At 36.8% G+C, this 26,864-nt stretch overlaps 1 protein-coding gene across 6 annotated transcripts in view; it reads right to left on the reverse strand.

Moving 5' to 3' along the window:
• Positions 1-26,864, reverse strand: part of PKHD1L1 (PKHD1 like 1) — a 192,827-nt gene that overhangs the window by 11,883 nt on the left and 154,080 nt on the right. For 5 of the 6 annotated variants that reach the window (XM_049854577.1, XM_049854575.1, XM_049854578.1 and 2 more), the window contains 12 exons: positions 26,332-26,453; positions 23,519-23,609; positions 17,323-17,471; positions 17,119-17,241; positions 16,236-16,347; positions 16,044-16,160; positions 14,450-14,615; positions 12,559-12,791; positions 12,195-12,362; positions 7,443-7,600; positions 4,556-4,691; positions 763-1,107 (listed from right to left, as the gene is read on the reverse strand). In XM_049854577.1, coding sequence (XP_049710534.1) covers positions 763-1,107; positions 4,556-4,691; positions 7,443-7,600; positions 12,195-12,362; positions 12,559-12,791; positions 14,450-14,615; positions 16,044-16,160; positions 16,236-16,347; positions 17,119-17,241; positions 17,323-17,471; positions 23,519-23,609; positions 26,332-26,453 — 1,920 coding nt within the window. Of the gene's footprint in view, positions 1-762; positions 1,108-4,555; positions 4,692-7,442; positions 7,601-12,194; positions 12,363-12,558; positions 12,792-14,449; positions 14,616-16,043; positions 16,161-16,235; positions 16,348-17,118; positions 17,242-17,322; positions 17,472-23,518; positions 23,610-26,331; positions 26,454-26,864 lie in introns of those variants that run through there. The other variant, XM_049854579.1, reaches the window with a different exon arrangement.

Raw genomic sequence — 26,864 nt, forward strand, 5'->3', positions numbered from 1 at the left:
GATTTAAACCAGTAGAGATGCCTCTGATGGGACAGTCTGGCTTATTTTTAGCTCTAATACCTAGCAAATGGGGGTATGGGAAAGTGAGGAACACAGAGGGGAGGTGATGGCTAGTGAAGATGACTCAATCAGTCATAAGAAATAAAGAACATGTTTTTTTTCTATATCCTCACTGTGACTTCACTATGGAAAGCTAACCCAACACCCCACTGCTCTGAATCTCCAAAGTTCTACCCTTAGGAAAACATGTACAGTTCTCTTGGCTTACAAAGCTCTCCAGGATCCAGCACCTGCCTACATCTGAGCCTCCGTCTCCAGCAGCTTGCCCTTCCTGGCTCTCTCTACTCCAGACTATTGTACCTCTTTCAGTTCTTTAAACACACCAAACTCTTATCAACCATTTCCTGAGCCTGAAACACTCTTTCCCTCTACCCCTCCTCTTTTCATTGATTAATCTCTCAGCTACAACAAGGTCATTTCTTTAGGTAGGTCTTCCTGGATCTTTTATATTAGGTCAAATTCTTTTTGCTAAATTTATTAATCACTGCAACAACAAATGGAGGCAGAAATTCCTTCACAGGCCAGAGATAGTTTGAGATTACAGAAGCAGAGAAGGGAAAAGGTTCCATGGGCCCTTACAGGGCCCAGGGTATGGGGGTGGTGGGGTTTCCTGAGGCCTCGCTCACCAGACACTGATAGGATTATTTATGGATGTGGATTTGGTAATTACATTCCTCTATCTCAGACACCTACTACTCTTACCTGCAGTGCCATTGTTTATGATCTGAGTGGGAGGATCTCCAATTTCTAATTCAATTATAAGTCTCCTGGATCTCTTCATTCGCAGACTCTTCCCTCGTATAATGTTGCTGACACGGATTTTGTCACTTGGTATGTTTAGGAACAAGGCAAGATTTCTAACCAGATTCTGGGAACTATAAAAATCATCTTCTGTTACAGCAGGTAATTGGAACGAAATAAATATGACTGCAACAGTGTGGATTTCAACAGGTATAGTTCCTTTAACCAAAAGGTAAAGCATCTGGTAGGTTCTATCAAAGTAGTTTTCACCGAGAACTGTGGAATTCAGGGTAGGAAGGGATTGTTCTATACAGGAAAAAGGCCAAAACAGCATAGTTAAACATATTTATATTGTTTATCACAATTGCCATGAGGTATTTAATATTTTTTTGAATTTAGGAAATTCTAAAACAATTCAACATTATCATTATTTAGACAACTATCGATTTCATAAGAATGGATGCATATTAAAAACAAAAGCACTTAGAGAACTGGCCAAAATTAAAGACAATCTTTTATATAATACTATTAATAACCATTATATATTAAACTTATTTTAAAAAAACAATTAGCTATAGACACGGTGTAAATGAGAAATCTAATAACGAACTCACAGCCTATACTGTATTAGTAAAGCCATTTACACATTGAGAATTTCAAAGCCTTGACCCAAGGTATTTGGTAATCTAAAAATATAAATTTTTAACTTTAGTAGCCATCTAATTTATGCAGTACCATATATACCAACTCTCAAAAGAATATCTATAACTTAGTGGTTTCTATTCTTATCAAGAACAAAAGCACGTAAAAAAATGAGATGTAAAAACATCTCAGAAGGACCTTACATCAATGGAGCGGCCTGAAAAATCTTTTGTTGATGTAAAAAAAAAAAATAGGGAACTGAATTTTAGACAAGTGATTGAAATTATTGTGTATATAAATTCTTACATAATAAATATATACAAGATTTCATATATCAACAATGCCTAAGAGGTTGTAATAAATTCACTAATACATACTAAGCCCATAAAAAAATTTTTTTTAATGGTTGTATTATTTAATAGTGGTATAATGGACATGTAGCATCTCACAACATTTCAAAATGTGGCTTGCTAAGAAAAAGAAAAAATTTTAGAAACAAGAGAGTGTTTCTTACAAACATAATAGACTTAGCATTAAAAAGTCACTTCATTATTTCTATATGTAGTTCTTTAGCACCTACTAGTATAAATTCTAGATGCACTTTGGCTTGAAAATTTTTTTGAATCTAACGAATGTGCTTTTGTGTAAGTTCAAGCTGTCTCAAACTACCGTGGTACTCATTTATCCTCAGTAATTTTCTCATGTAATGGAAGGAGCAGAGACACACATAATAATAAAACATTTTGAGGAACTCAAAAACGTGTTTAGATTTGTAACAGAGTTATATTAGTTGGCATCCCAAGTGTCAATGCAACAAGTTCATAAAAAGCACTGTTATTTCCATAAACAGCAACAAAAAATGGATCTACAAGACAGCAGCGTCATTATTTTTAAATGACTAAAATGTTAGAAAGTACTTAGAAGGTGTTACAAAACTGTAATAAAAATATAAGATTTAAAAAAATTTGTAACCAATATTATTTACTATTTTATAAGCTGCTACAGTATTGGAAAACAAGTCAATATTAATGGCAGTGGGTGCTGGAGATGTCTGTCTAGAATTAAATATTTGCTGCAGATCCATACAGGGCAAAATATGTACAAATAAACAAATGTTTTATCATTAATGCCATTACTACCAAACCAAGTTCATCTACCACTATTTATTTTGCATCACTGTGGTCTGGGTAATGTTCGAGACACAATAAGTAAATTATTATTTATGTTATAATGACGAAGAAACTGAGGTTTAGTTAAGTTAACCAACTTATTCAAGGTCATACAGCTTGTAAGGGGAAGGGATTGGGGTATAAAGCTAAATTTGAGTCCAATCCCATGGTCTTAATCATTCTGGTGTGATACAATGCTTAGGGTAAAGAAACTTTTTCAAGTTTTAAAATCTCTCAATTTTCCATTTAAGAACTGGAGGTCGAAAGATCAGCATTTCTAGTTCTACACACAGCAAAGTATAGACTGAACTCAAGTAAGTGCAGGAATAGAGAGAGAGAGAGATAGATAGGTAGATAAACATATATAAAATCTCCAGCTTCTTCCCTTTGTTCCTTCAGCCCCATGGGTAGGGCAGCATCTTTCTTTAGCTACTATCCCTGTTTTATGGCAATGTCCCCTTTTTGCTTTTCTAGCCCTTCAGCACCTGTGTAATCAATTCTCTATATTAAATTCTGCCTGTTGGGGAGGTTTCTAATTTCCTGACTTTGAACTCTATAGCACTTGGTACCAAAAGTGTTGTTTTAAAAAATAAAGATTATGGAAAATTAAGCTGTAAATATGGACAATCACCTGTATATAAGAAGAGATAGCACTGACCTCTTAGTTTACAAGGAGGTACTATAGCAAAATGGCTAAAAGCATGGATTCTACGACAGTCACCCTTGCACTGTCCTTACCAGGTTTGTGACCTCAACAAATAACTTCACCCCTCTGTGCCACAGTTTACTTATCTGTGCCTACCTCATAGGATGGTTATTAGAATATAACATGTTATCATATGTAAAGCTCTCAGAATAATGCGTGGCACATAGTAATGTCTATGGAAACATTAGCTATTCGTGTTATTAGTAGAAAGAGGGTTTGTTCCAAAAATAGTAAACAATATGGGTCATCCATTCGTACTAACATGTCCAGCTTATATTATAAACTATGGGACATGTTTATGGAATGTTTAGCCAAGATTATGGGGTACATGTAAAAATTATAATAAGCAGCACATATGGAAATGGCATGTATGGGCCTCGCTGGTTTAACAAAAAGACTTAAATGAGCAGAGCTAAATCTTGGTTTTACAAACACTGGTAAATGGGCAAATTTAGCTCCTTTCAAATATTTCATTTAAATTAAGAGTTAACTTTATCCTACTTACTTCATGGTGCTCAACTGATATAATATACTAGCCTTACTGGCAATACATCTGGTGACTTCTAATTTATCTAGGCTCTGACCTCTATGAAATAAAAATAAAGCTGAAACAGGGTAGAAATTCTAAGCAAAATCTTTTATGTACATCGGAATAACTGAATCCATGTTATATAGACTGAAAAAGTTCCCAGAGGGCAAAGGAATGTCCATCATACAGAACCTTATATTTGCATGTGTATAGATAGATGAAACTTCCATCAAGAGTGATTTTTCAGGGGACACATGTTATAAATGAGCACATCTTTGGGTTTGGTGGACTATGGCCAAAAAACATTTTCTGCTACCTTCTTCAGTGGCTGCTGCTGTTGTTGTTGAATGCTATTGAATTGATTCTGACTCATAGTGACCCTATATGCTAAGGAACTAAAATTTCAATAATAAAACATTACAAAGAATTTTATAGGTAACTAAGAACATATATACAAGGAGCCCTGGTGGTATAGTTGTTAAACGCTCAGCTGCTAACCAAAAGGTTGTGGTTTGAACCCACCGGCCGCTCTGCAGGAGAAAGATGTGGCAGCCTGCTTCTGTAAAGATTACAGCCTTAGAAACCCTCTGGGGCAGTTCTCCTCTGTCCTGTAGGGTCGCTATGAGTTGCAATTGACTCAACAGCAGTGAGTTTGCTTTGGGTTTTAAGACCATATACCATGTGGACTGTATTTTTCTGGGGAAATACCTGTGTACAGGTGCCTATTAAGTTCACATCGTTTCTGTTGGGGGCTCCATACTGTATTTTTGGGACAGACCAATGAATTGTTCACATAGACATCCAAACGTTGAAGTGTGGAAAAAAAAATTCCCACTCGAACAGCCTGTTAAAAATAAACAACATCCTGTGTCTTAGGAGAACAATAAAACAGGATATTTAGAATTTAGCACTTAAAACATATCCTTAGATTGCAATACAATATTAAAACTTACTTTTATGGATTTAGAATAAATATCAAACTAAAATTTAAAAATAGGCTTACGTTCAACCATATATATAGACAATACAACTTAACCCTTAATTGATAATGCTCAGTAGAAAGATGTAACGTTGGAGAAAAATGATTAACAGAGTATCTCTAAATTAAAGAAAGAATTCCTTTACAAGATAACAAAGAATAAGATAAGCTTTCAAAGTGGGGGGTGGGGTGAGGGAGTGGGGTGGGGGGAGCTTAATAGTGCTTGGTATAATTTGCACCACACAAAATTAGGCACTTCACCAATGTAGAAAAAAATGCTTATCTCCGAGAAAAATTTGGTAGTTAGCCTAATAAAAATAAGTAAAAAATAACTATCCTCTTTGATTCAATTTTGTTCATTTTTCGTGTTTATTTTCCCTACATTTCAAGCTATAAGATATAACCATAAAGTAAGGAGACTGGCTTTTGTTAGGGCAGGGAGGTATTACAAAGCAGGTAACAGGGAGTCTAGTAAGCAAAACATAGTTTTGGAATTTTCTTCAGATACTGTCTTCGGAGGCTTCAGGATATTAATAGACATATTACTTTGTTGTTGCCATTCTTATTCTGAAAATTAAAAATATTATCTTTTACTCAATTTTTTTAAAACTGAAACTTGAATACCTACTCTGAACCCGGTGCTATTCCAGTCTTTGGCAAAAATCCCTGACCTCTTTGAGCTTACATGCTGGGTGGGGAGGGAGACAATCAATAATAGAAATAATAAAAAGTAAAGCATGAAGCATATTAGAAGGTGATGAGTGCTGTGGAAAAAAAGAAAGTTAGAGCAGAGTAGGAGTAATTCAGAAAGCCAAATTGGGAAAAGGGGTCAGGGTAGGCCTGTTGAGAGAATGGGATTTGAGCAAACATGTGAAGGAGGTGGGTGAGTTAGCTACCCAGGGTAGAATATTCCAGGCAGTCACAATAGCTAAAACTGAGGCCCAGGGTGGCAATTTACCTGGTATGTTGAGGAATGATAAGGAGACTAATGTGGCTGAGGAGAAGAGGAAGACAGAGAGGTAAGTGGTAGGGGAGATTCCCATAGGGTCTTGGAGGCCACTGTGAGGACTCTGGCTATTATACAAAGACAAATGGGGAAATTATTGCAGGGTTTCAGGCAGAAGAGTGACCTGATCTGATTTATGTTTTCTAAGTATCTCTCTGGTTACTGTGGTGAGAATCAACTACAGAGGGTGTTATGGATTGAACCGTGTCCCCCAAAAATGTGTGTCAACTTGGCTAGGCCGTGATTCCCAGTATTGTGTGACTATCTACCATTCTGTCATCTGATGTGGTTTTCCTATGTGTTGTAAATCCTACCTCTACGATGTTAGTGAGGCAGAATTAGAGGCAGTTATGTTAATGAGGCAGGACTCAATCTACAAGATTAGGTTGTATTCTGAGTAAATCCCTTTTGAGATATAAAAGACAGAAGCCAGCATGAAACAGGGGACCTCATTACCATCAAGCAAGAAGAGTCAGGAGTATGTGCATCCTTTGGACCCAGGGTCCCTGAGCTAAGAAGCTCCAAGACCAGGGGAAGACTGATGACAAGAGCCTTCCCCCAGAGCTGACACAGAGAAAAAAACCTTCCCTTGGAGCTGGCCCCCCGAATTTGGACTTGTAGCCTACTAGACTGTGAGAATAAATTTCTCTATGTTAAAGCCATCCATTTGTGGTACTCCTGTTATAGCAGCCCTAGATAACTAAGACAGAGGGGAAAAAGTAGAAGCAGGAAGATGAGTTGGGAGACAATTGCCTTAATCCGGATAAGAGATGGTGGTGGCTCAAACTGGATGGTAGCAGTGGAGGTGATGAGAAGTGGTCAGAGGCTAGATATACTGAACGGAGAATCAACAGGACTTGCAGATAGATTAGATGAATTCAAGAGAAACAGAGAAGTGAAGAGTGGTTCCAAGGTTTTCTCTTGAGCAACTGAAAGGTTGGTATTCCTATCACCTGAGAAGGAGATGTCTCCTTTCTTTACTCCTCTCTTTGCTTTATCCTGTCATTGTCATTTCTTCACATCTCTGACACTCTGGGACCCTGAAGTCTCACACTCATAGAAAATAAAATCTAAATTATAAAACTACTGCTTAACCTCAAACTCTTTCCCACTGTCATAGTGTATAGAAATTTAATGGACACAACTGAAATCACTTTATTAAAGATTGGACATTATCGAAGATATTTTAATAATGCGCTACAATCTCTGAAGTAAATCCCAGGTAAATATTTCTGACATTTACAAATAATAGGAATATTGTAGAATAAATATATAATTCCAAGTGACTAGTTTTGAAACTGGGTATTATTTTTATGTAAAAATTCAGTTTTGCTTGCTAATTATATAAATCATAGGTCTCACAGTCACGGCTCATATATGGAGCAGCAGAATTGAGTGTATGTGGGAGGGTTTGGTACTCATGCACGTGTTCAGGTTCATGGAACTTGTATTCATATGCCTTTTATGTCGTACCCTGATGGTCCTTGAAAAAGCTGTTAGGCTAATGATGTTCTAGAAGCAAAGACCGGAGATACAGTCCATAGCAGATAGAATTATATGCAAATAATCAACACTGATAACTCTTAGAAATTATTTCTATCTTGCCTTACCTTGTTATCATCAACATTAAGTAACATCAGTCGAAGATTCTGAGGACTGGTGCCAGTGAAATAAACTTCGTAAGATTTGTTCAGAGCTACAATGCTATGAAACAGGGACAGTCTTCTCTGGCACGTGTATCCGGCACACCATCCATGATCCTGTGGCCCTACATCCACACAAAATCAAAGTTTATGTTCCTGTATTGTGAATACTATTAGCACAATATCTGAATGGTAATTGTATTAAAAATAAATCACAGTGGTCAAAGTCAGCATTTATACCCATTATTCGTCAACCCATCTATCCACCCATTCAAGCTATTTCCCAAACACTGGCTTAAAAAGAAACACAGGGAAGCAACTCCTCCCTATTACCTTTAGTTTTACTGCCCAGGATAAGAAGGGTAAAGAGATGAGGATTTACATGGAAGGTCACTGAGGGAAACAGTAGGTTTACATGTATCTCTACTTAAATAATCATTTTTGCTGTGCTACTGTTTAAGCCCAGGTCCCAAGATGAGGGGGGAAAAAAAAGCTTGATCTTTTCTCCTACCTATCAAATGTGAGTTTGGGTGGGGAATCAACTTTCTCAGGCTCTTTGCTGAGAAAAGTGCTGTAATAAGTATGTTAAAAATGGGACCTGCAACCCAAATCAGTTAAATGGGGAAAAGATAGTCTTTTTAACAAATGGTGCTGGTATAACTGGATATCCATCTGCAAAAAAAAATAAATCAAGGCCCATACCTCATACCATGCACAAAAAACTAACTCAAAATGGATCAAAGACCTAAATCTAAAATCTAAAATGATAGACTGGAAGAAAAAACAGGGACAGGATTAGGAGCCCTAATACATGGCATAAACAGTACATAAAACGTTACTAACAATGCAGAAGAAAAACTGGATAACTGGAAGCTCCTAAAAATCAAACACCTATGCTCATCCAAAGACTTCACCAAAAGAGTAAAAAGACTACCTACAGACTGGGAAAAAGTTTTTAGCTATGACATGTCTGATCAGCACCTGATCTCTAAATCTACATGATACTGCAAAAACTCAACTACAAGAAGACAAATAACCCATTTAAAAAGTGGGCAAAAGATATCAACAGACACTTCACTAAGGAAGACATTCAGGTAGCTAACAGATACATGAGGAAATGCTCACAATCATTAGCCATTAAAAATTTGCCATTAGAGAAATGCAAATCAAAACTACAATGAGATTTCATCTCCCTCCAACAAGGCTGGCATTAATCCAAAAAACACAGAAGAATAAATGTTGGAAAGGTTATGGAGAGTCTGGAACACTTATACACTGCTGGTGGGAATGTAAAATGGTACAACCACTTTGGAAATAAATTTGGTGCTTCCTTAAAAAGCTAGAAATAGAACTACCATACGATCCAGCAATCCTACTCCTTGGAATATATCCTAGAGAAATGAGAGCCTTTACACGAACAGATATATGCATACCCATGTTCATTGCAGCACTGTTTACAATAGCAAAAAGATGGAAGCAACCAAGGTGCCCATCAACAGATGAATGGATAAATAAATAATGGTATGTTCACACAATGGAATACTACGCATCAACAAAGAACAGTGATGAATCTGTGAAACGTTTCATAACATGGAGGAATCTGGAAGGCATTATACTGAGTGAAATTAGTCAGCTGCAAAAGAACAAATATTGTATAAGACCACTATTATAAGAACTTGAGAAACAGTTTAAACAGAGAAGAATATATTCTTTGATGGTTACGAGGAGGGGAGGGAGGGAGGGAGGGAGGGAGGGAGAGGAGTATTCACTAATTAGGTAGTAGATAAGAACTACTTTAGGTGAAGGGAAAGACAACACACAATACAGGAGAGGTTAGAACAACTGGACTAAGCCAAAAGTAAAGAAGTTTCCCAAATAAACTGAATGCTTCAAAGGCCAGCGTGGCAGGGTTGAGGGTTTGGGGACCATGGTTTCAGAGCACATGTAAGTCAACTAGCATAATGAAATCTATTAAGAAAACACTCTCCATCCCACTTTGGAGAGTGGCATCTGGGGTCTTAAACACAAGCAAGCGGCCATCTAAGATGCATCAATTGGTCTCAACCTACCTGGATCAAAGGAGAATGAAGAACACCAAGGACAGAAGGTAACTATGAGCCCAAGAGACAGAAAGGGCCACATAAACCACAGACTACATCAGCCTGAGACCAGAAGAACTAGATGGTGCCTGGCTACAACTGATGACTGCCCTGACAGAGAATACAATAGAGAACCCCTGAGGGAGCTGGAGAGCAGTGGGATGCAGACCTCAAATTCTCGTTAAAAGGCCAGACTTAATGGTCTAACTGAGACTGGAAGGACACCAGTGGTCATGGCCCCAGACCTTCTGTTAGCCCAGGACAGGAACCATTCTCAAAGCAAACTCTTCAGACAGGGATTGGACTGGACAATGGGACCGAAAAAGATGCTGGTGAAGAATGAGCTTCTTGGATCAAGTAGACACTTGAGACTACGTTGGCATCTCCTGTCTGGAAGGGAGATGAGAGGGCAGAGGGGGTTAGAAGATGGCGAAATGGACATGAAAAGAGAGAGTGGAGGGAAGAAGTGGGCTGTCTCATTAGGGGGAGAACAATTAGGAGTATATAGCAAGGTGTATATAAATTTTTGTATGAGAATCTGACTTGATTTGCTATATATATTTTTTTACATAAATTTTTGTATGAGAGTCTGACTTGATTTGTAACCTTTCAAGCACAATAAAAATTAAAAAAAAAAAAATGAGGCCTGCATGAGGAAGACAAGAAAAAAAAATTTTTTTTTTTTGGTGTTGATTCATCAACTCTTTCTTTCACTCACTCATTTGTTCTTTACATTCAACAAACACTCAAGCATGGCACTTTTTAATCATCCTGTATTGTACTTTAATTAAATAAATTTTGCTAAAGCCTTCGATTATACGTAGGATATACATAAGCATTGCAATAGTTTATACTTGACGACTAACAACTGAAATATTCTAAGAATAACCCTCTGTTAAACCCTCTAGAAAGTCAGGAGATTGCAGGCACTTTTTTTATCTGAATCTGGCTATTTCCAGAACAAGTGTGACATGAGTTCCACAGCACACTTCTCTATTTCACTTCAATTTTAAAGTGGCTGAGATTATACATACAAGAAACATTGAGTAAAATATGGAATGATGATTTTATTCATTAGCTTTGCTGGATTTCCTGGCTCACTTGGAAGTATTATCAATATTTATAACTGAACTTCAATTGAATTTTAAATCAATAAATACTTCTAAAGCTCAAGTAACACATAGCCTTTGCCTTAGCATCCATAATATAAATTGTACTTTTAAAATAGACCTTCTTTGAGGGTTTTGAAAACAAACATAAAAAAGCTTCTATGTATGAAATTGAGAGTGAAAAAAAAATAAAATTGAGTATTAAGATTTAACCCAATATGTCAGTGGTATTCAATAACTTGAATCTTGAGCCATTTTCTTCCTCGTCTCGTGCAGCACGTTCTAAGCTTCAGGGATTCTTCTAACACCTGCATGGTTTTTGCCATGCTACTATCACTGACTTTTCTTTAAATTGATGGTCATTTTTGAAAATTTTAAATTCATTTTAAAGACAAACTTTATGTCACTTTGAAGATGGAAAACCTGTATTGTGTACCAGAAAAGGGAAACGTAAAAATAAATACAATGAAATCTTTCTTCACCATATGAAACAGAGCAATGTGAAAATCTCTGTTATTCACTGACTGCGCTAAGATTTCTCGAAATCTCTCTGCTTGGCAAGAGGTGAAGGGAGGCATTTAAAATGGGTTGATTTCAGGTCATAGAAAACAAGCAGATTAAATGTTGGGATGGGAGATGTGGGGAGATCATTAAAATCATCAAAATCTAGGATATTCTAATTTAATTCATTCTATTCTCTTTAACAACTTTTAAAAATTAATATTTTTGTGCAGTATTGGTTATTTTTGTTAAGTCCCGGAATATTTTAGGGCATATTATGATACTGCCAAGGCAAAGAAATCTGTCTTATCCAGGGTATATGGCCTTTCAGCACATGAGAGACCCTAAGCCAGCATGGGGACTAATCATTGAGCCCTCAATGTCATTTCAAGAATATACAGTAAGTATCTGGACTATGTTTTCAGTGCCTTTAACTCACTCCAAAAGCCCTGGTCTCCGAAGTTGATCTGGATCCTGCATGAAGACCATTACCTTCCCTCTGTACTGGAGCTACCTGGAACCAGAACTGAAGCTACCTAGACACTGGAGCTTCTCAAGCAGTTCTTGACAGTCAAAGGAATCAGAGGTGAGTAAAGTACATTGTTTTCAAAATAAAACTTTGGAAATTCATGAGAATGAAAAATGAGTAGGCTAGGAAAATGCATTCCCAGATAATCCACATAATTGGGTTTTTAATTTACATAAGGCAAATTGTATTTTCAGAGATACTCAGGTCAGTTTGTTTTTCTTCAAAATATTTATGCCGTATTTTCAATATAGGGATGAAGGTCACTTCAGGAGTAAGTCCTGCCATCCTGCCCCTCTTCTTCTGATGGTCAGTTTGGAATAGCTGACTTGGCTCTCTAGTATGGGAGACTGCTAGAGAGTCCTGTCTCTTCCCTGCACATAGATCTTTCTTACAAATGGAAGGCAAAGGGAGTTCTGATGTTTTTTAGTTTTATGCTTTAATAAAAAGTGAATGGTCTAGTTCATTTTCATTGAAAACTTACCATTAATGAGATCGACATAACCATTGCTCACTATAGCCACTGGTGAAAGTCTTCGAGTTTCTGAGTCAGAATCCAGGCTTTCGATAACCATCATTGCATATTCCATCCCAAAACATCGATAGCTCTGCCACTTTGGAATGTATTTACAGGTTGCATCTCTAATAATTCCTAGAAACATATGTGTATATATTTTAGCAATGAAAAGCAATCTCTTTGCATGGGTATTCATAAATTATTTTCTTTTTGTAGAAGATTAATAAGTAGGAAATCTAAGTTATTGGTTGAGTATATCAATCATTAAAAATAAAAGATATACTTTGTTTAACAATGTTGAGGACTAACAACAGAATAAGATCCAAAGAACCTTTATAAGGTGCTTTTTCGGTAACAGGAATTCTACTTCCATTAGGGAATGTGAGCATCACTTTAGGAATTCTGTAATCTCCAATTCCAAGTTGGCTGTTTCCATTCCATTCATATTCTGCCTGAGGAATCACTGAGCCAGAACGCCCCAGGAAGGAGCCATCCATGTCTTTGAGAAAAGACTTCCTTTTGGCATCACAAACCATGTCCACACAATCAGATGGATTCACCTTACTGTGAAGAAAAGGTGAAAAGAATAAATACTAGGTTTAGTATTCCTCCCTTGCTCTTAGACAGAAATTGGAATATTTGATTGATGGAATCCTGTCATTTCAGAAAAGATTCAAAGTGGGACCACGCAGCATATATAATTATCATTATAATGAGGTCTGTTTTTCCATTGTGTTGACTTGGTCTATTATGATGCATTCATTAACATTTCAAAAGGACATGTTATACCTACGGGATATAAAATTAGAATTCCATTTGGCTAATCCATATTTTGTTGAAGGGTAGATTTCCTATTTGTACATTGCTTACAATATGCTGATGTTGCCCTACAGAGCATGTGAATGGTTACTTTGCTTTACAGGACATACAAAATGCCTACTTTGGCAGAAAAGCCTTCATTATTATTTCCTTCTTTCTCTTTTTTTTGCGGGTTTTTAAAAATTATAAAAGTATTTCATGCTTAGTGTAAGATAATATAAATATTTAATAAAAGTTCAGTCCCCTTCACCTTCCTATCAAGCTCTTAGGTTCATTGCCAGTTGCAGATTAATACATATTCATGTAGACATTTGCCTATGTACATAAACAGACGTAGCACTTCGCTAAGGAGGGACAGCTGTGGGTTGTTATTTGCCAACATTTAGAGCCTTTAGGGAATGAGTGCACTGCCTGGTAAAGAGAATCGGGGAGAGCAACCACGGCGAGCACAGAGTCCAAACACATTATACTTGAAAATGCAATATTTCCTTCATGTCCTAAATACTTAAATTATTTATTAAATCTGAAAGATTCAGTAACACTAAGTAGGAGCTAATAACTTTTTAGTGGAGAGGGACTCTAAAGAGTCAAAAACCACTGCTGTTCAAGAATTATTAGATGAGTAGGTGTTGGGGGGCCAAAAAACAAAGTCAGACCAAGTCAAACTATTTATGAAATACTGTATTTCTCTGAAGAGATGCCTATTTAATTAGACAGCATTATTCCTTGTCTTCCCTCCTATACTGAAAATGGTCCAAGATCTCTAAAAGAAGGTTTTTTCCTCCAATATTGTCTGACATCTGAATTCCTGGCCTGTGCCTCTTAGGAAAAGTAGCAGTTATTGGCTATATCCTTCTAAGACTTAGAATCAAAGTGATGAGCTTCTAGAAATATTCTGATGCTAACTGATCAGAAAAATCAGTCTTCAAAGTTTCTGCATATTCACCATTACAGTGATTATAATGACTGACATTTAATTTCCAAGCACATGTTGGGGTACCTGTGATGAGATAATTAGAAAGTAACTGGTAGTAAAAGAGGGAAGGAAACCAGAAGAAATGATAGAGGTGTCTCTTACCCCTTAATGACTATTGATGGAAAGATATTAATATAGAACACACTTTTGACACCATATCTATCTTTTATTTAATGATGATGTTACTGACAATGCATGGAAGAAAACGGTGCAAGAAAATAGACATATTAAGGCCCAGTTTCTTAAATTCAACTGAGGACACTTAGATTTATGTTATTAATTAGTCTTAATTTTCATAATGCTGATTAAATTTTATAGAAATTAGCAGTTATTTTAATATAGCAGCTTTCTCAGATCTATGGCAAGGAAAGGGAAAATGGAAAAATATAAAAATAGGAAAGAGAAGCTGAGTTTTCATATATTTTACCTTATATCAGGCCTATGTATAAGTATTTTTGATTGTTCAGTAGTATCAACCAGCTGTATGTTCTTCACATGGATTGGATGTTGTAAATCTTCATTTAAAGGGTTAGTAATGAATATTACATTAGTTTCACCTGAACAAACATTCTTAAATCCAACAAACGTTAAACCTAAAAAATAAATAGTAAAAAAAATTATTTTCTATAGAAAAAAATGGTAAAATCAGGTTCATTTTATGTACATTTCACCAAACACATCCTTTGGCACTACCTTGAACATGGAGCTCTTACTTGATGTGGTGGATAAGTCTACCACTTATATTAGCAAGTCTACCACCATTTGTGGTAGACTTGCTTTGGCCAATGGGAGGATAGAAATCATGACATTAACAAAAATCTGAAAAGCAATTGCATATTAGTGTTTGTTCTCTCTTGGTGCTCTTGGAAACTATGTATCTTTCAGCATATGAATAACCTTGGGCAAGTTTGCTGGACACATGTGGCTTTATCACTCCCATCATCCCCACCAATGCCCAGTGCCAGCCATCTGCAAGTACCAACCACCAAACATGGGAGCGAGGCTATGGCAAACTAACCAGCCCCTAGCCACACTGTAAACTGGTAGCAATCTAAAGAAAAAGTTTAGGTGAAATGAGCAGGAAAGCCACCCAGCTGAGCAATTTGCAATCCACAGACTCATGAGCTAATCATGAGATGTTTAAAGTTTCTAAATTTTGGGAGTGATTTGTTATGCAAATTATTAAGACATTATTGTTCCCTTGCCTTCTTTGCAGAGAACAATATTGTGAAGTCAAAAGAAAGGAATTATACACCAAAAGAGTTGCAGAATTTGGCTAAAATGTACTGGCAGGATCCAGAATGATATGTCTGGGAGTGAATTGTGATGGTATTAGGTCAACAGTAACCCTGAAAAATGATGGTCCCATGTTTCACACTTCTAGGACTCAAAGTCATTGAGAATAATATCTCAAAACTTAAATGTCTAATTTATTGAACTGCTTTATTTGAAGAGACATTGGTAAAATTATCTTGGAAGGGAGATTTGCTAAACAGGAATAGAGAATGGAACAGGGTATTAATGGATAAAACGAAAAAATAGTTTATGTGTTCATGACAGTAATTTATATATAGTTTACATTTCTAAGGAGGCAGCCTGTTTCAGTGAAAGAGTAGTGGATTTTGGGTCAGGAGACCTTGTTTCTAATCCCGGCTCTGCCACTAGCTGTGGGAATTTGGCAATCTAATGTTCTGTGAACTCGAGTTTCTTAAGGTTATAACCTTATGTGAGACAGTTTTTATAAAGTATAGAAATGAATTAATATTAAATAACTATATCAGTGTTTTTGATGATATTTTAGAAAGAAAATTAAATGTCAAATCTTCAGTATGTAAGAATTTTGCCAGGGAACCATTCTTGAAATTGACTCTGATGTCTGATTTCTTTGCTTGTCATATTGAGCAGCTTCATATAAGACTTCATTTAAATCACTATTTTTTACTAACCATGAAACATTATTAGTAATACTCTACATATTCTTCATAGCACTTAATTAAGCAAAAGATGATATTAAAACTTACCTGAGATTTCCAAAAGGCCACTGATGGCGTTGTAACTCATGATCCCTGCATGCGGTTTCCGGGGTGCCATGTTATGTGCTGAGGCAAAGGTAGGCCAGCAAATGCCACTTCTCCCACCTTTTATGGAAAGAAAAAAAGTAATGAAATTTGAGTATACATTCATATGAATACTAAAGTTTCCAAAAGTTTCACCTGATGGAGGTCTAGAGCTCCGATGGGCAGCAGTAAGTTCTATATTAGGATCATCATTACGTAGGACATCAGAGCAATTAAATGCAGGGCTGCTTCCAACAATTAATGAACTCTATTAAAAAAAAAGTCAAACAGTACAGTTTTAATCATAGCTATTCCTAAATCAAAATAGAATAATGAATAAGGCTGTATTCTACTACAGCAAAAAACAACTAGTAGTTTTAAGAAGTAGCTCATTCATTAAATAAATATTTCTGTCCTTAGTGGAATGCATTCAGAATGGAAGGGGGATGACAGATACGTAGTTATATATAATGACATGTTCTGTTTCTATCACAGAAATATGTCCAGGGTACCAACCAAAACCAAACCCAGTGCCATAGAGTCAATTTTGGCTCACGGTGACCCCTTGTGTTACTGATTAGAACTGCTCCATAGGGTTTCTTGGCTGCAACATTTACAGAAGCAGATCACCAGGCCTTTTTGTGCACCACAGCTGGTGAGTTTGAACCACTAGCCCTTAGGTTACTAGTCGAGTGCAAACTCTTTGCACCACCCAGGGACCTCTGTCCAGGGTACAATAGGAACAAAAGTGGAGGGAGTATCAATACGACCTAAGTGGGTTCAGGAAAGGTTTCATACGAGAAGTGAAAAATTTAACTAACCACTGCAAGATGAGCAGGTGATAAGCAAGGAACGGTGGAGGGAGGAGACAGTGCAGAGAGGGATGAAGAGCTTCCAGGCAGAGGGCAATGAGAGCAAAGGCGTGAAGGTGTGGACTAGCCGAGGGTGGAAGTTAAGGAGGTCATTCTTACTAGCTCTTGAATAATAGTTTTCCACTCAGTTTTTCTTTCTCCTTAGTGAGGCTGTACTCATATCTTACCTTAACTTGAACTTTTTTACTTGAAATTTTGTGAGATACAGCGGCTGGCAAGTAAATCATTGGAAAAATGGCCATTCCATTGTCAACCAGGGTCACGTTATAGATACGCACGCTCTCTGTGGTCTGTAATACAATTTGTAGGTTACATAGTACTAAGGAAATCATAAAAGGAAATATACAATCACCATCATGGATCACATTTACCTGAAAATAAATTCCATAATCCCAGCATGTCCAAATGGTAAATCCCTGTATCAGAGAACATCCAGGAAGGCCGTCTTCGTTCATATAAACACCATATAAACCTCCATGGGCTTCATTGTCAAACCACTTTTCCATACGACTGGACTGGCCTTGAAAGGAAATATAGGATCACAGAATTAATATCACAAGTCATGTTATATAATTTTAATATGAAGTATCAGTTAAAGTTAATAAAATTCTTAATATATATATATATATATACTTGATAATTTGGTTAAAACTTACATCTGAATTATATATATACATATATGTGTATATATATAGGAAATCCTGGTGGGGTAATGGTTAAGAGCTATGGCTGCTAACGAAAAAGTTGGCAGTTTGAATCTACCAGGCGCTCCTTGGGATCCCTGTGGGGCAGTTCTACTCTGTCTTATAGGGTTGCTATGAGTCAGAATCGACTCGACAGCAATGGGTTTGGTTTTTTATACATATATATATGTAAAATAATATTTTTATGGCTCAAAAAAATTTTTTTTTTACCATTCATGGTTTTCTCTATTTACTATTTACCCTTTCTAATTTGTCTATTCATTGTTATTCAAAGTAACTGTATAATCATTTGTGAAAGCTTGTTTTATTGCATCTGATTAAACTAAACATGTATTTTACCGGAAAAAGCATGGAATCTGGATTCAAACAAGCCTAAACTTAAAACACTACAATACTACTCGCTGTTTTAGTGAAATGTTTCACATTATGCCTTTTGTTCCAGCTTGTTCTGGTCATTCCATTTTCAAGTTAAGCATCACCTCCTTAGGAGGCCTTCCCTGACTATCCAACTCCAAGTAGCACCTTAGTCACTTTACGTTACAATTAAATTTTTTTCATTTGATATTTTGATTACTTATCTGTGTATTATCTATCTCCTCTTTCCTGCTAGGATGTAAAATTTAAGAGACAACACTGTGTTTAGCCCATTCACCATCTAGAATATTTCTGGAGCCTAGAAGGTATTGCAGAGATAGGGGCTCATTAAATATTTGTTGAATTAATGTACGTATGGTCTTGGGAAAGTTGTTGAACCTTTTAGAATCTCAGTTTCCTCATGTGTAAAAAGTTTTAATGCCTAACCAGGTTTATTTCAAGATGAAGCAAGATAACCCACATAAAGTGCCTTGTTTCTCCAAGAAGATGAAGGCAGAGAACTGTATATATATATATATATATATATGTAAAAACAAACATATATCAATATATTATTTTCTTCTTTTTTTTTCCACAAAACAGAATATATGCAAAACAGTATCATATACACAGTTCTGCATCCTCTATTTATCAGTTAAGAATATTCTGGAGATACTGCCACATCAACACACATAGCTCTTATTCACTATTTTTATAGAAGGGTCTACTGCTTCAATGCCCCACGAGTCTGTCAGTTTGTTGTACTGCAGGGGCTTGCATGTTGCTATGATGCTGGAAGCCATACCACCAGTATTCAAATACCAGCAGGGTCACTCATGGTGGTGATTAAGGGGCACCTGACCCAAACCACAGTGTTTTCAATTGCTTCATATGCATGTGAAAGCTGGACAATGAATAAGGAAGACCAAAGAAGAACTGATGCATTTGAATTATGGTGTTGGCAAAGAATATTGAATATACCACGGACTGCCACTGCCCATGTGTCTGTCAGTTTGTTGTACTGTTGGGGCTTGTGTGTTGCTATGATGCTTAAAGCCATCCCATCAGTATTCAAATACCAGCAGCATCACCCCTGGCAGATGGGTTTCAGCTGAGCTTCCAGACTATGACAGACTAGGAAGAAGGACCCAGCAGTCTACTTCTGAAAAGAATTAGCCAGTGAAAGCCTTATGAATAGCAGTGGAACATTGTATGATATAGTGCTGGAAGATAAGACCCTCAGGTTAGAAGGCACTCAAAATATGACTGGGGAAGAGCTGCCTTCTCAAAGTGAAGTTGACCTTAATAACGTAGATGGAGTCAGGCTTTCGGGGTCTTCATTTGCTGATGTGGCATGATTCAAAATGAGAAGAAATAATCAGAACCTGGAATGTACGAAGTATGACTCTAGGAAAATTGGAAATCATAGAAAATGAAATGGAATGCATAAACATTGATATCCTAGGCATTAGTGTGCTGAAATGGACTGGTATTGGTCATTTTGAATTGGAAAACCATATGGTCTACTACTATTTTGGGCATGACAACTTGAAGAGGAATGGCATCGCATTCATCATCCAAGAGAACATTTCAAGATGTACCCTGAAGTACAATGCTGTCAGTGATAGGATAATACCCATATACCTACAAGGAAGACCAGTTAATATGACTATTATTCTAATTTATTGAAGATTTTTACCAACTTCTGCAGTCTGAAATTGATCAAACATGCAATCATAATGCACTGATAATTACTGGTGATTGGAATGCAAAAACTGGAAACAAAGAAGAAGGGTTAAAAACTAGTGCCAGTTGGAAAATATAGCCTTGGTGACAGAAACAATGCCAGAGATAGCATGATAGAATTTTGCAAGACCAATGACTTCTTCATTGCAAATACCTTTTTCACCAAAATAAACAATGACTGTTCATGTGGACCTCGCACAGGAATCAAACCGACTACATCTGTGGAAAGACATGATGGAAAAGCTCAATACCACCAGTCAGAGCAAGACCAGGGGCAGACTGCAGATCCAAAAAAAAAAACAAACAAACCCACTGCCGTTGAGTTGATTCCGACTCATAGCGACCCTATAGGACAGAGTAGAACTGCTCCATAGAGTTTCCAAGGAGCGCCTGGTGGATTTGAACTGCTGACCTCTTGGTTAGCAGCCATAGCACTTAACCACTACACCACCAGGGTTTCCATCAGACCATCAATTATTACTCACATGCAAGTTCAAGTTGAAACTGGAGAAAATTAGAACAAGTCCACGAGAGCCAAAGTACAATCTTGAATATATGGCACCTGAATTTAGAGACCATCTCAGGAATAGATTTGATGCGCTGAACGTTAATGACCAAAGACCAAAAGAGTTGTGGAATGACATCAAGGACATCATACATCAAAAAAGCAAGAGGCCATTAAAAAGACAGGAAAGGAAAAAAAGACCTAAATGGATGTCAGGAGAGACTCTGAAACTTGCTCTTGAATGTCGAGTAGCTAAAGCAAAAGGAAAAAATGACGAAAAGAGCTGAACAGAAGATTTCAAAGAGTGGCTTGAGAAGATAAAGTAAAGTGTTATGATTACATGTGGAAAGACCTGGAGGTAGAAAGGGAATAACACACTCAGCATTTCTCAAGCTGAAAGAACTGAAGAAAAAACTCAACCCTTGAGTTGCAATACTGAAGGATTCTATGGGGAAAATATAAAAAAATGTAGGAAGCATCAAAAGAAGATGGAAGGAGTACACAGAGTCACTATACGAAAAACAGTTGTTCAATATTCAACTATTTCAGGAAATAACATATGATCAGGAGCCTATGGTACTGAAGGAAGAAGTCCAAGCTGCTCTGAAGGCACTGGCAAAAAACAAGGCTCTGGGAATTGAAAGAATAGCGATTGAAATGTTTCAACAAATGGTTGCAGAGCTGGAATTGCTCACTCGTCTATGCCAAGAAATTTGGAAGACAGCTACCTGGCTAACTGACTGGAAGAGATCTATATTTATGCCTATTCCCAAAAAGGTGATCCAACAGAATGTGGAAATTATCAAACGATACCATTAATATCACATGCAAGCAAAATTTTGCTGAAGATCATTCAAAAGCAGCTGTGCAGTATATCAACAGGGAACTACCAGGAATTCGAGCTGCATTTAGAAGAGGGCATGGAACCAGGGATATCACTGATGATGTCAGATGGATCTTGGCTGAAATCAGAGAATACCAGAAAGATTTTTACCTGTGTTTTCTTGACTATACTAAGGCATTCAACTGTGTGGTTCATAACAAATTATGATTAACATTATGGAGAATGGGAATTCCGGAACTCTTAATTGTTCTCATGAAAAATCTACATGAATCAAGAGGCAGTCATTCAAACAGAACAAGGGAATACTGATTGGTTTAAAGTCAGGAAAGGTGTGTATCAGGGTTGTATCCTTTCACCATACCTATTCAATCTGTATGCTGAGCAAATAATCTAAGAAGCTGGACTCTATGAAGAAGAATTGGGATCAGGATTGGAGGAAGGCTCATTAACAACCTGCATTATGCAGATGACACAACCTTGCCTGCTGAAAGTGAAGATGACTTGAAGCACTTGCTGATGAAAATCGAAGACCATAGCCTTCAGTATGGATTACGCCTCAACATAAATAAAATAAGAATCCTCCCAACTGGACCAATAAGCAACATCATGATAAATGGAGAAAAGACTGAGGTTGTCAAGGATTTCATTTTACTTGGATCCACAATCAACACTCATGGAAGCAGCAGTCAAGAAATCAAAAGACACACTGCATTGTGTTGAAAAGCAAAGATGTCATCTTTAAGACTAAGGTCCACCTGACCCAAGCAATGGTGTTTTCAATCATCTCATACACATGTGAAAGATGGACAGTGACTAAGGAAGACTGAAGAAGAATTGATGCTTTTGAATTGTGGTGTTGGCGAAGAATATTGAATGTAGCATGGACTGCCTAAAGAACAAACAAATCAAACTCAGAAGAAGTATAACCAGAAGGCTCCTCAGAAGCAAGGTTGGCGAGACATGTTATCAAGAGGAATCCGTCCTTGAAGAAGGATATCCTGCTTGGTAAATTAGAGGTCAGTGAAAAAGAGGAAGACCCTCAACAAGATGGACTGACACACTGGCTGCAACAATGGGCTCAAACATAGCAAGGATGGTGAGAATGGTGCAGGAATGGGCAGTATTTCAATCTGTTGTACAGAGGGTTGCTGTGAGTCGGAAGTGACTTGACGGCACCTAACAACAACAACAACAATAGCCAAAAGAATGAAAAAATTTGTTCTGGAAGTAGTACAAATGGAATGCTCCTCAGAAGCAAGGATGGTGAGACTATGTCTCACATACTTTGGATATGTTATCAGGAGGGATCAGTCCCTGGAGAAGGGCATCATGCTTGTTTAAAGTAGAAGGTCAGCAAAAAAGAGTAAGACCCTCAATGAGATGGACTGACACAGTGGTTGCAACACTGGGCTCAAGCATAACAACGATAGTGAGGATGGTGTAGGACCGGGTAGTGTTTCCTTCTGTTGTACATAGGGTCACTACGAATTGGAATCATCTCAACAGCACCTAACGAGAACAACAACAAGTGCTTCACTGTCTGGCTTTATCAAGTTTATACAACTAGTTTACCATGATTAGACACATGGTGGTTTTCAGCTAGGGCAGACAATGATGGGATGAATAACCTTGCTCACAAATAATTTTCTAAATTCGTAGAGTCAACTCTTAGCTAGATTATCAGAGGTGGGATTGCTGAGTCAAAGGTAAATGTACCTGTACTTTTGGCAGATATTACTAGATTCTTCTAGGTAGGGGTTATATACCATTTTGTCCTTTAGCCAGCCATGTGTAAATGTTCCTGTTTCCCAATAGCCTGGCTAAGAGATTAGCTGTTCAGTTATTTCTTGATTTTTACTAATCTGCTGCAGGGAAATATACCTGAGAACTGTCTGTTCATATCCTTTGACTTTTTCATGCTAGCAGTTTTTAACATATAAATTAAAAAAAAAAAAAACCTTTGCTGTTGAGTAGATTCAACTCCTAACACAGAATAATGGCATATTCCTATAGACATGCATCTCTATGCTTAGAAGTACCGTTTAGAATGTAAATAACCCTAAATATAGAATCATAACAATTTTAGATGAGGGAGGGATTATACAGGCTCTAGTTTAAAAAATAAAATGAAAGTGGTAGTGGGATATGATACCGTTCAAATACCAACTGAATCAAGAATTGAAGTTGTTAGGTATAGTTTTAGATAATAAACTTGAAAAACAAAGTTATCTTTAAAAGCCTATCCATTTTTCTTTTGACTAAATGTTATCTAGAAATAATTGAGCTTGTTGAGTTTTTTAGTAACCAGAAGAAAGAGATAACACATATTGAACTGATGAACAGTAGTTATTGATTTCTAACAAATGCGGGCAAGTTATATCCTAGTTTTAGTTATTTTACTCCAAAAGACTTACTTGAGCAAGATTCACCATCAATGCGGTAGCCTGCCCTTCCAAATCCAGCAACTACATTATTTTGTAAGACTGTGTTGGTCCCTCTATTTATCTAGTGAAACGATAAAGAAAATGCTTTGGGTTAGGCTATTTCACAAACAATTATACAATGATAGCATGTTTGTAATATACATAGGAAAACATTTAATTATGACTATACTTTCAAAAGGAAAAATTTAATTCATCACTCACCTCATTCCAACATACCCAGTACCCAGTGCCATTGGTACATTTTAACATAGTACAAATGAAATATTAAAATTATGTTAGGCCCAATTGCCTCCTTTGGCATGAGACCAGAAGAACTGGATGGTGTCTGGCTACCATTACTGGACATTTTGATCAAAGAGTCCATAGAAAATCCTGATCAAAAGGGGAAAATACGGAACAGAATTTCAAATTTTCATGGACTCTAGACTTTCTGAAGCCATAGAGGGTGGATGAACCCCTGCAACTATTACCGTGATAAAATCTTTAAACCTTAATCCAAAAATATCCCTTGAAGTCATCTGAAAACCAAACAATAGTTTAGCTTAACTAGTAAAAATGATCTGCCTTGAGCATTATCCTGTTATAAGAACTATCTCTATGAGATCAAATTGACAACAGCAATTGAAAAGATTAGATAGGAACCTTAGGACCCAGTAAGTTTATGTTAATGAGGCAGGAACAATTCAGAAAAGGAAGGTAAGAATGGTTGCACAACTCAAAGAATGTAATCAATGTCACTAAATTGAGCATGTAGAAACTGTTGGTGTATCTTTTGCTGTCTATATTCTCAATAACAAAATAAGATTTAGAAAAAAATTACATTAGGTTTTTGATGTAAAATCATCACTAGGTACTATATGCTGGACTTTGTTAGAAAACTGTGCCAAAGAGACTATTTTTCATTTCAGCCACAGAATCTACTGGGTATAGTTTAATATTTATAAGCTACAGAACAAATGTATTATAGCAAGATTATAACTATTTTATCACTGTTTTTTGTTATATTCTGTTAACAATTTGATTAAGAAAACGACCATAAGATTCAATAATGCCATTCACTAGTTTAAATAAAATCTTCTGTAGTCAAAAGCTAGGTTAGCACGAATGTTGGGTAACTGCATAACAATTTGACTTCATAAACTAAGCCAAAGTGGTAGGAAGTAAAAGTATAAAAAGAGGGGTTAATTCTTCCCTTCCATGTCAGCAAAACAGCCAAAAGTCTCAATCATTTAAAACAAATTAAATAGCCTCATTTTTAAAGATTATGATAAAAATAGTGTCAAATGGAATCCATAAATGTACAATGACCACCATTTTCTTTCAAAAGTTATAAAAAGAAATTAACTTTAAAGGTTTGGAATTGGCATTTTACTGCATTCTCACACCTATAAACAGATTAAAAGAGAACATTTTGACCTTATAAGTGTATTCTAAGTTTCAGGCTTTCAGATTTCACTTTAAGGTAATTATAAATAAAACCGTTACGCAAAAACAAAACGATCCTTATGCCACTTTTGAAGAGTCCTATATTCCTTTTCTTTGTTATGGATATGTAAATAATATGAAAACAAGAGGAAACTATCTTCTCCTCCAAATCCTTTTTCCTATTCTATTTTCTTGCTTGTAATCTTGCTTCAGAGCCCTGGTAGTGCAGTGGTTAAAGTGCTCAACCGCGAACTGAAAGGTCGGCGGTTTAAACCCACCCGCTGCTGCTCAGGAGGAGGATGTAGCAGTCTGCTCCTGTAAAGATTTACAGACTTGGAAGCCCTATCGGGCAGTTCTGCTCTGTCCTATAGGGTTGCTATGAGTTGTAATCGACTCAATGGCAGTGGATTTGGTTTTGGGTTTCAGTCTTGCTTCATATCTAAATAAAGACCTACAGTAATTGAAGAAACGTCCTGGGAACCAAAACAAACAAACAAAAAAACCAAACCCATTGACGTCTGTTGATTCTGACTTACAGCGACCCTGTAGGACAGGGCAGAACTGCCCCATAGGGTTTTCAAGGAGCAGCTGGTGAATTTGAACTGCCGACCTTTTCGTCAGCAGCCATAGCTCTTAACCACTGCACCACCAGGACTCCTTATAGGAACCGAGAAGGGCCCAAATAGTAATATCGGATAAGTGTAAATACCCTTGAATATAGAATCAATACAATTTGAGATGAGGGAGGAATTTTAGACATTCTATATTCTATCCTTCTAATTGTTCATATGAGGAAGGAAACTAAATTCAGAAAGTTAATACGTTCAAGGCACTTAGCTAGCAACAGAAACCAAACCCATTGCCGTAGAATCGATTCCGACTCATAGCAACCCTATAGCAATTGAGAGACTCTGAAATCAGAATTCTGAAGTGTTGAATAATGCTGAAGAAGCAAGGAAATAAAAACTACTAAAAAAAAAAAAAAGGACATCAATAGAAAGAAAATCCAACAGTCAGTACAGCCCTGGTGGCACAGTCAAGAGCTCAGCTGCTAAATGAAGGGTTAGAAGTTAAAACCCACCCAGAATTAGTGATCAGCTTCCATAAAGATTACAGCCAAGAAAGCCTTGGGGGGCAGTTCTGCTTTTTACATGGGGTCGCCACCAGTGGGGTCTCCAGGGCACCTAACACCAACAAGTGGAGCTCGTATCTTTTAAGAAAGTACATTCACTCCTTTGGATGCCCCATTTTCGCCAGTTTTATCTACAGAGCAAATAATTTCCAATAACGTTTTGAAATTTACAATTTCTGCAGAAACTATAATCTGCGGAAGGCAATTATAAACTTGTTAGCACTACCTCAATTGCTGCGTGCCAGAGAGTTGAACTTGAATCTTTTCTGTCCTGATAGGTTCCTGGCCAAACCGAAAGTGAAACCAAATTCCCTCGGACTCTGTTGGCATCCCCCCATATTCTTATTCCTGTTAAAAATAAAGAGAAAGAGCGAGTGTGCCCCAAAATACAGATGTAAATTTGTAATGTATACTATGAAGAATGTCTTCAATTTTTCCATGAAATTATTTTGCTAGATTTGCTTGACAAATGACCCCCTTAGATTTTAGAGTGAGCCCTATGACTGTTCATAGTGAGATTCTGCCTCTTTAATATACCACCTGAATCAGAATCCCCTGGGGTGCTTGTGAAATATGTGGGTTCATGGGTTCCACCTCAGATTTTAACACACAGGATTTTTACATACGTGAAATAAGTTTTCACTATGCTTTATATTTGACATTCAAGAAAGGTCTAAAGTTGTATATAATTTTTTTATAAAATAACAGCCTTTATTAATAATCTTTGTTATTGATATATTATTTAAAAGTAACAGTAAT

The sequence above is a fragment of the Elephas maximus genome, chromosome 15 (assembly GCF_024166365.1).
Source record: "Elephas maximus indicus isolate mEleMax1 chromosome 15, mEleMax1 primary haplotype, whole genome shotgun sequence".
Classification (NCBI taxonomy): domain Eukaryota; kingdom Metazoa; phylum Chordata; class Mammalia; order Proboscidea; family Elephantidae; genus Elephas; species Elephas maximus.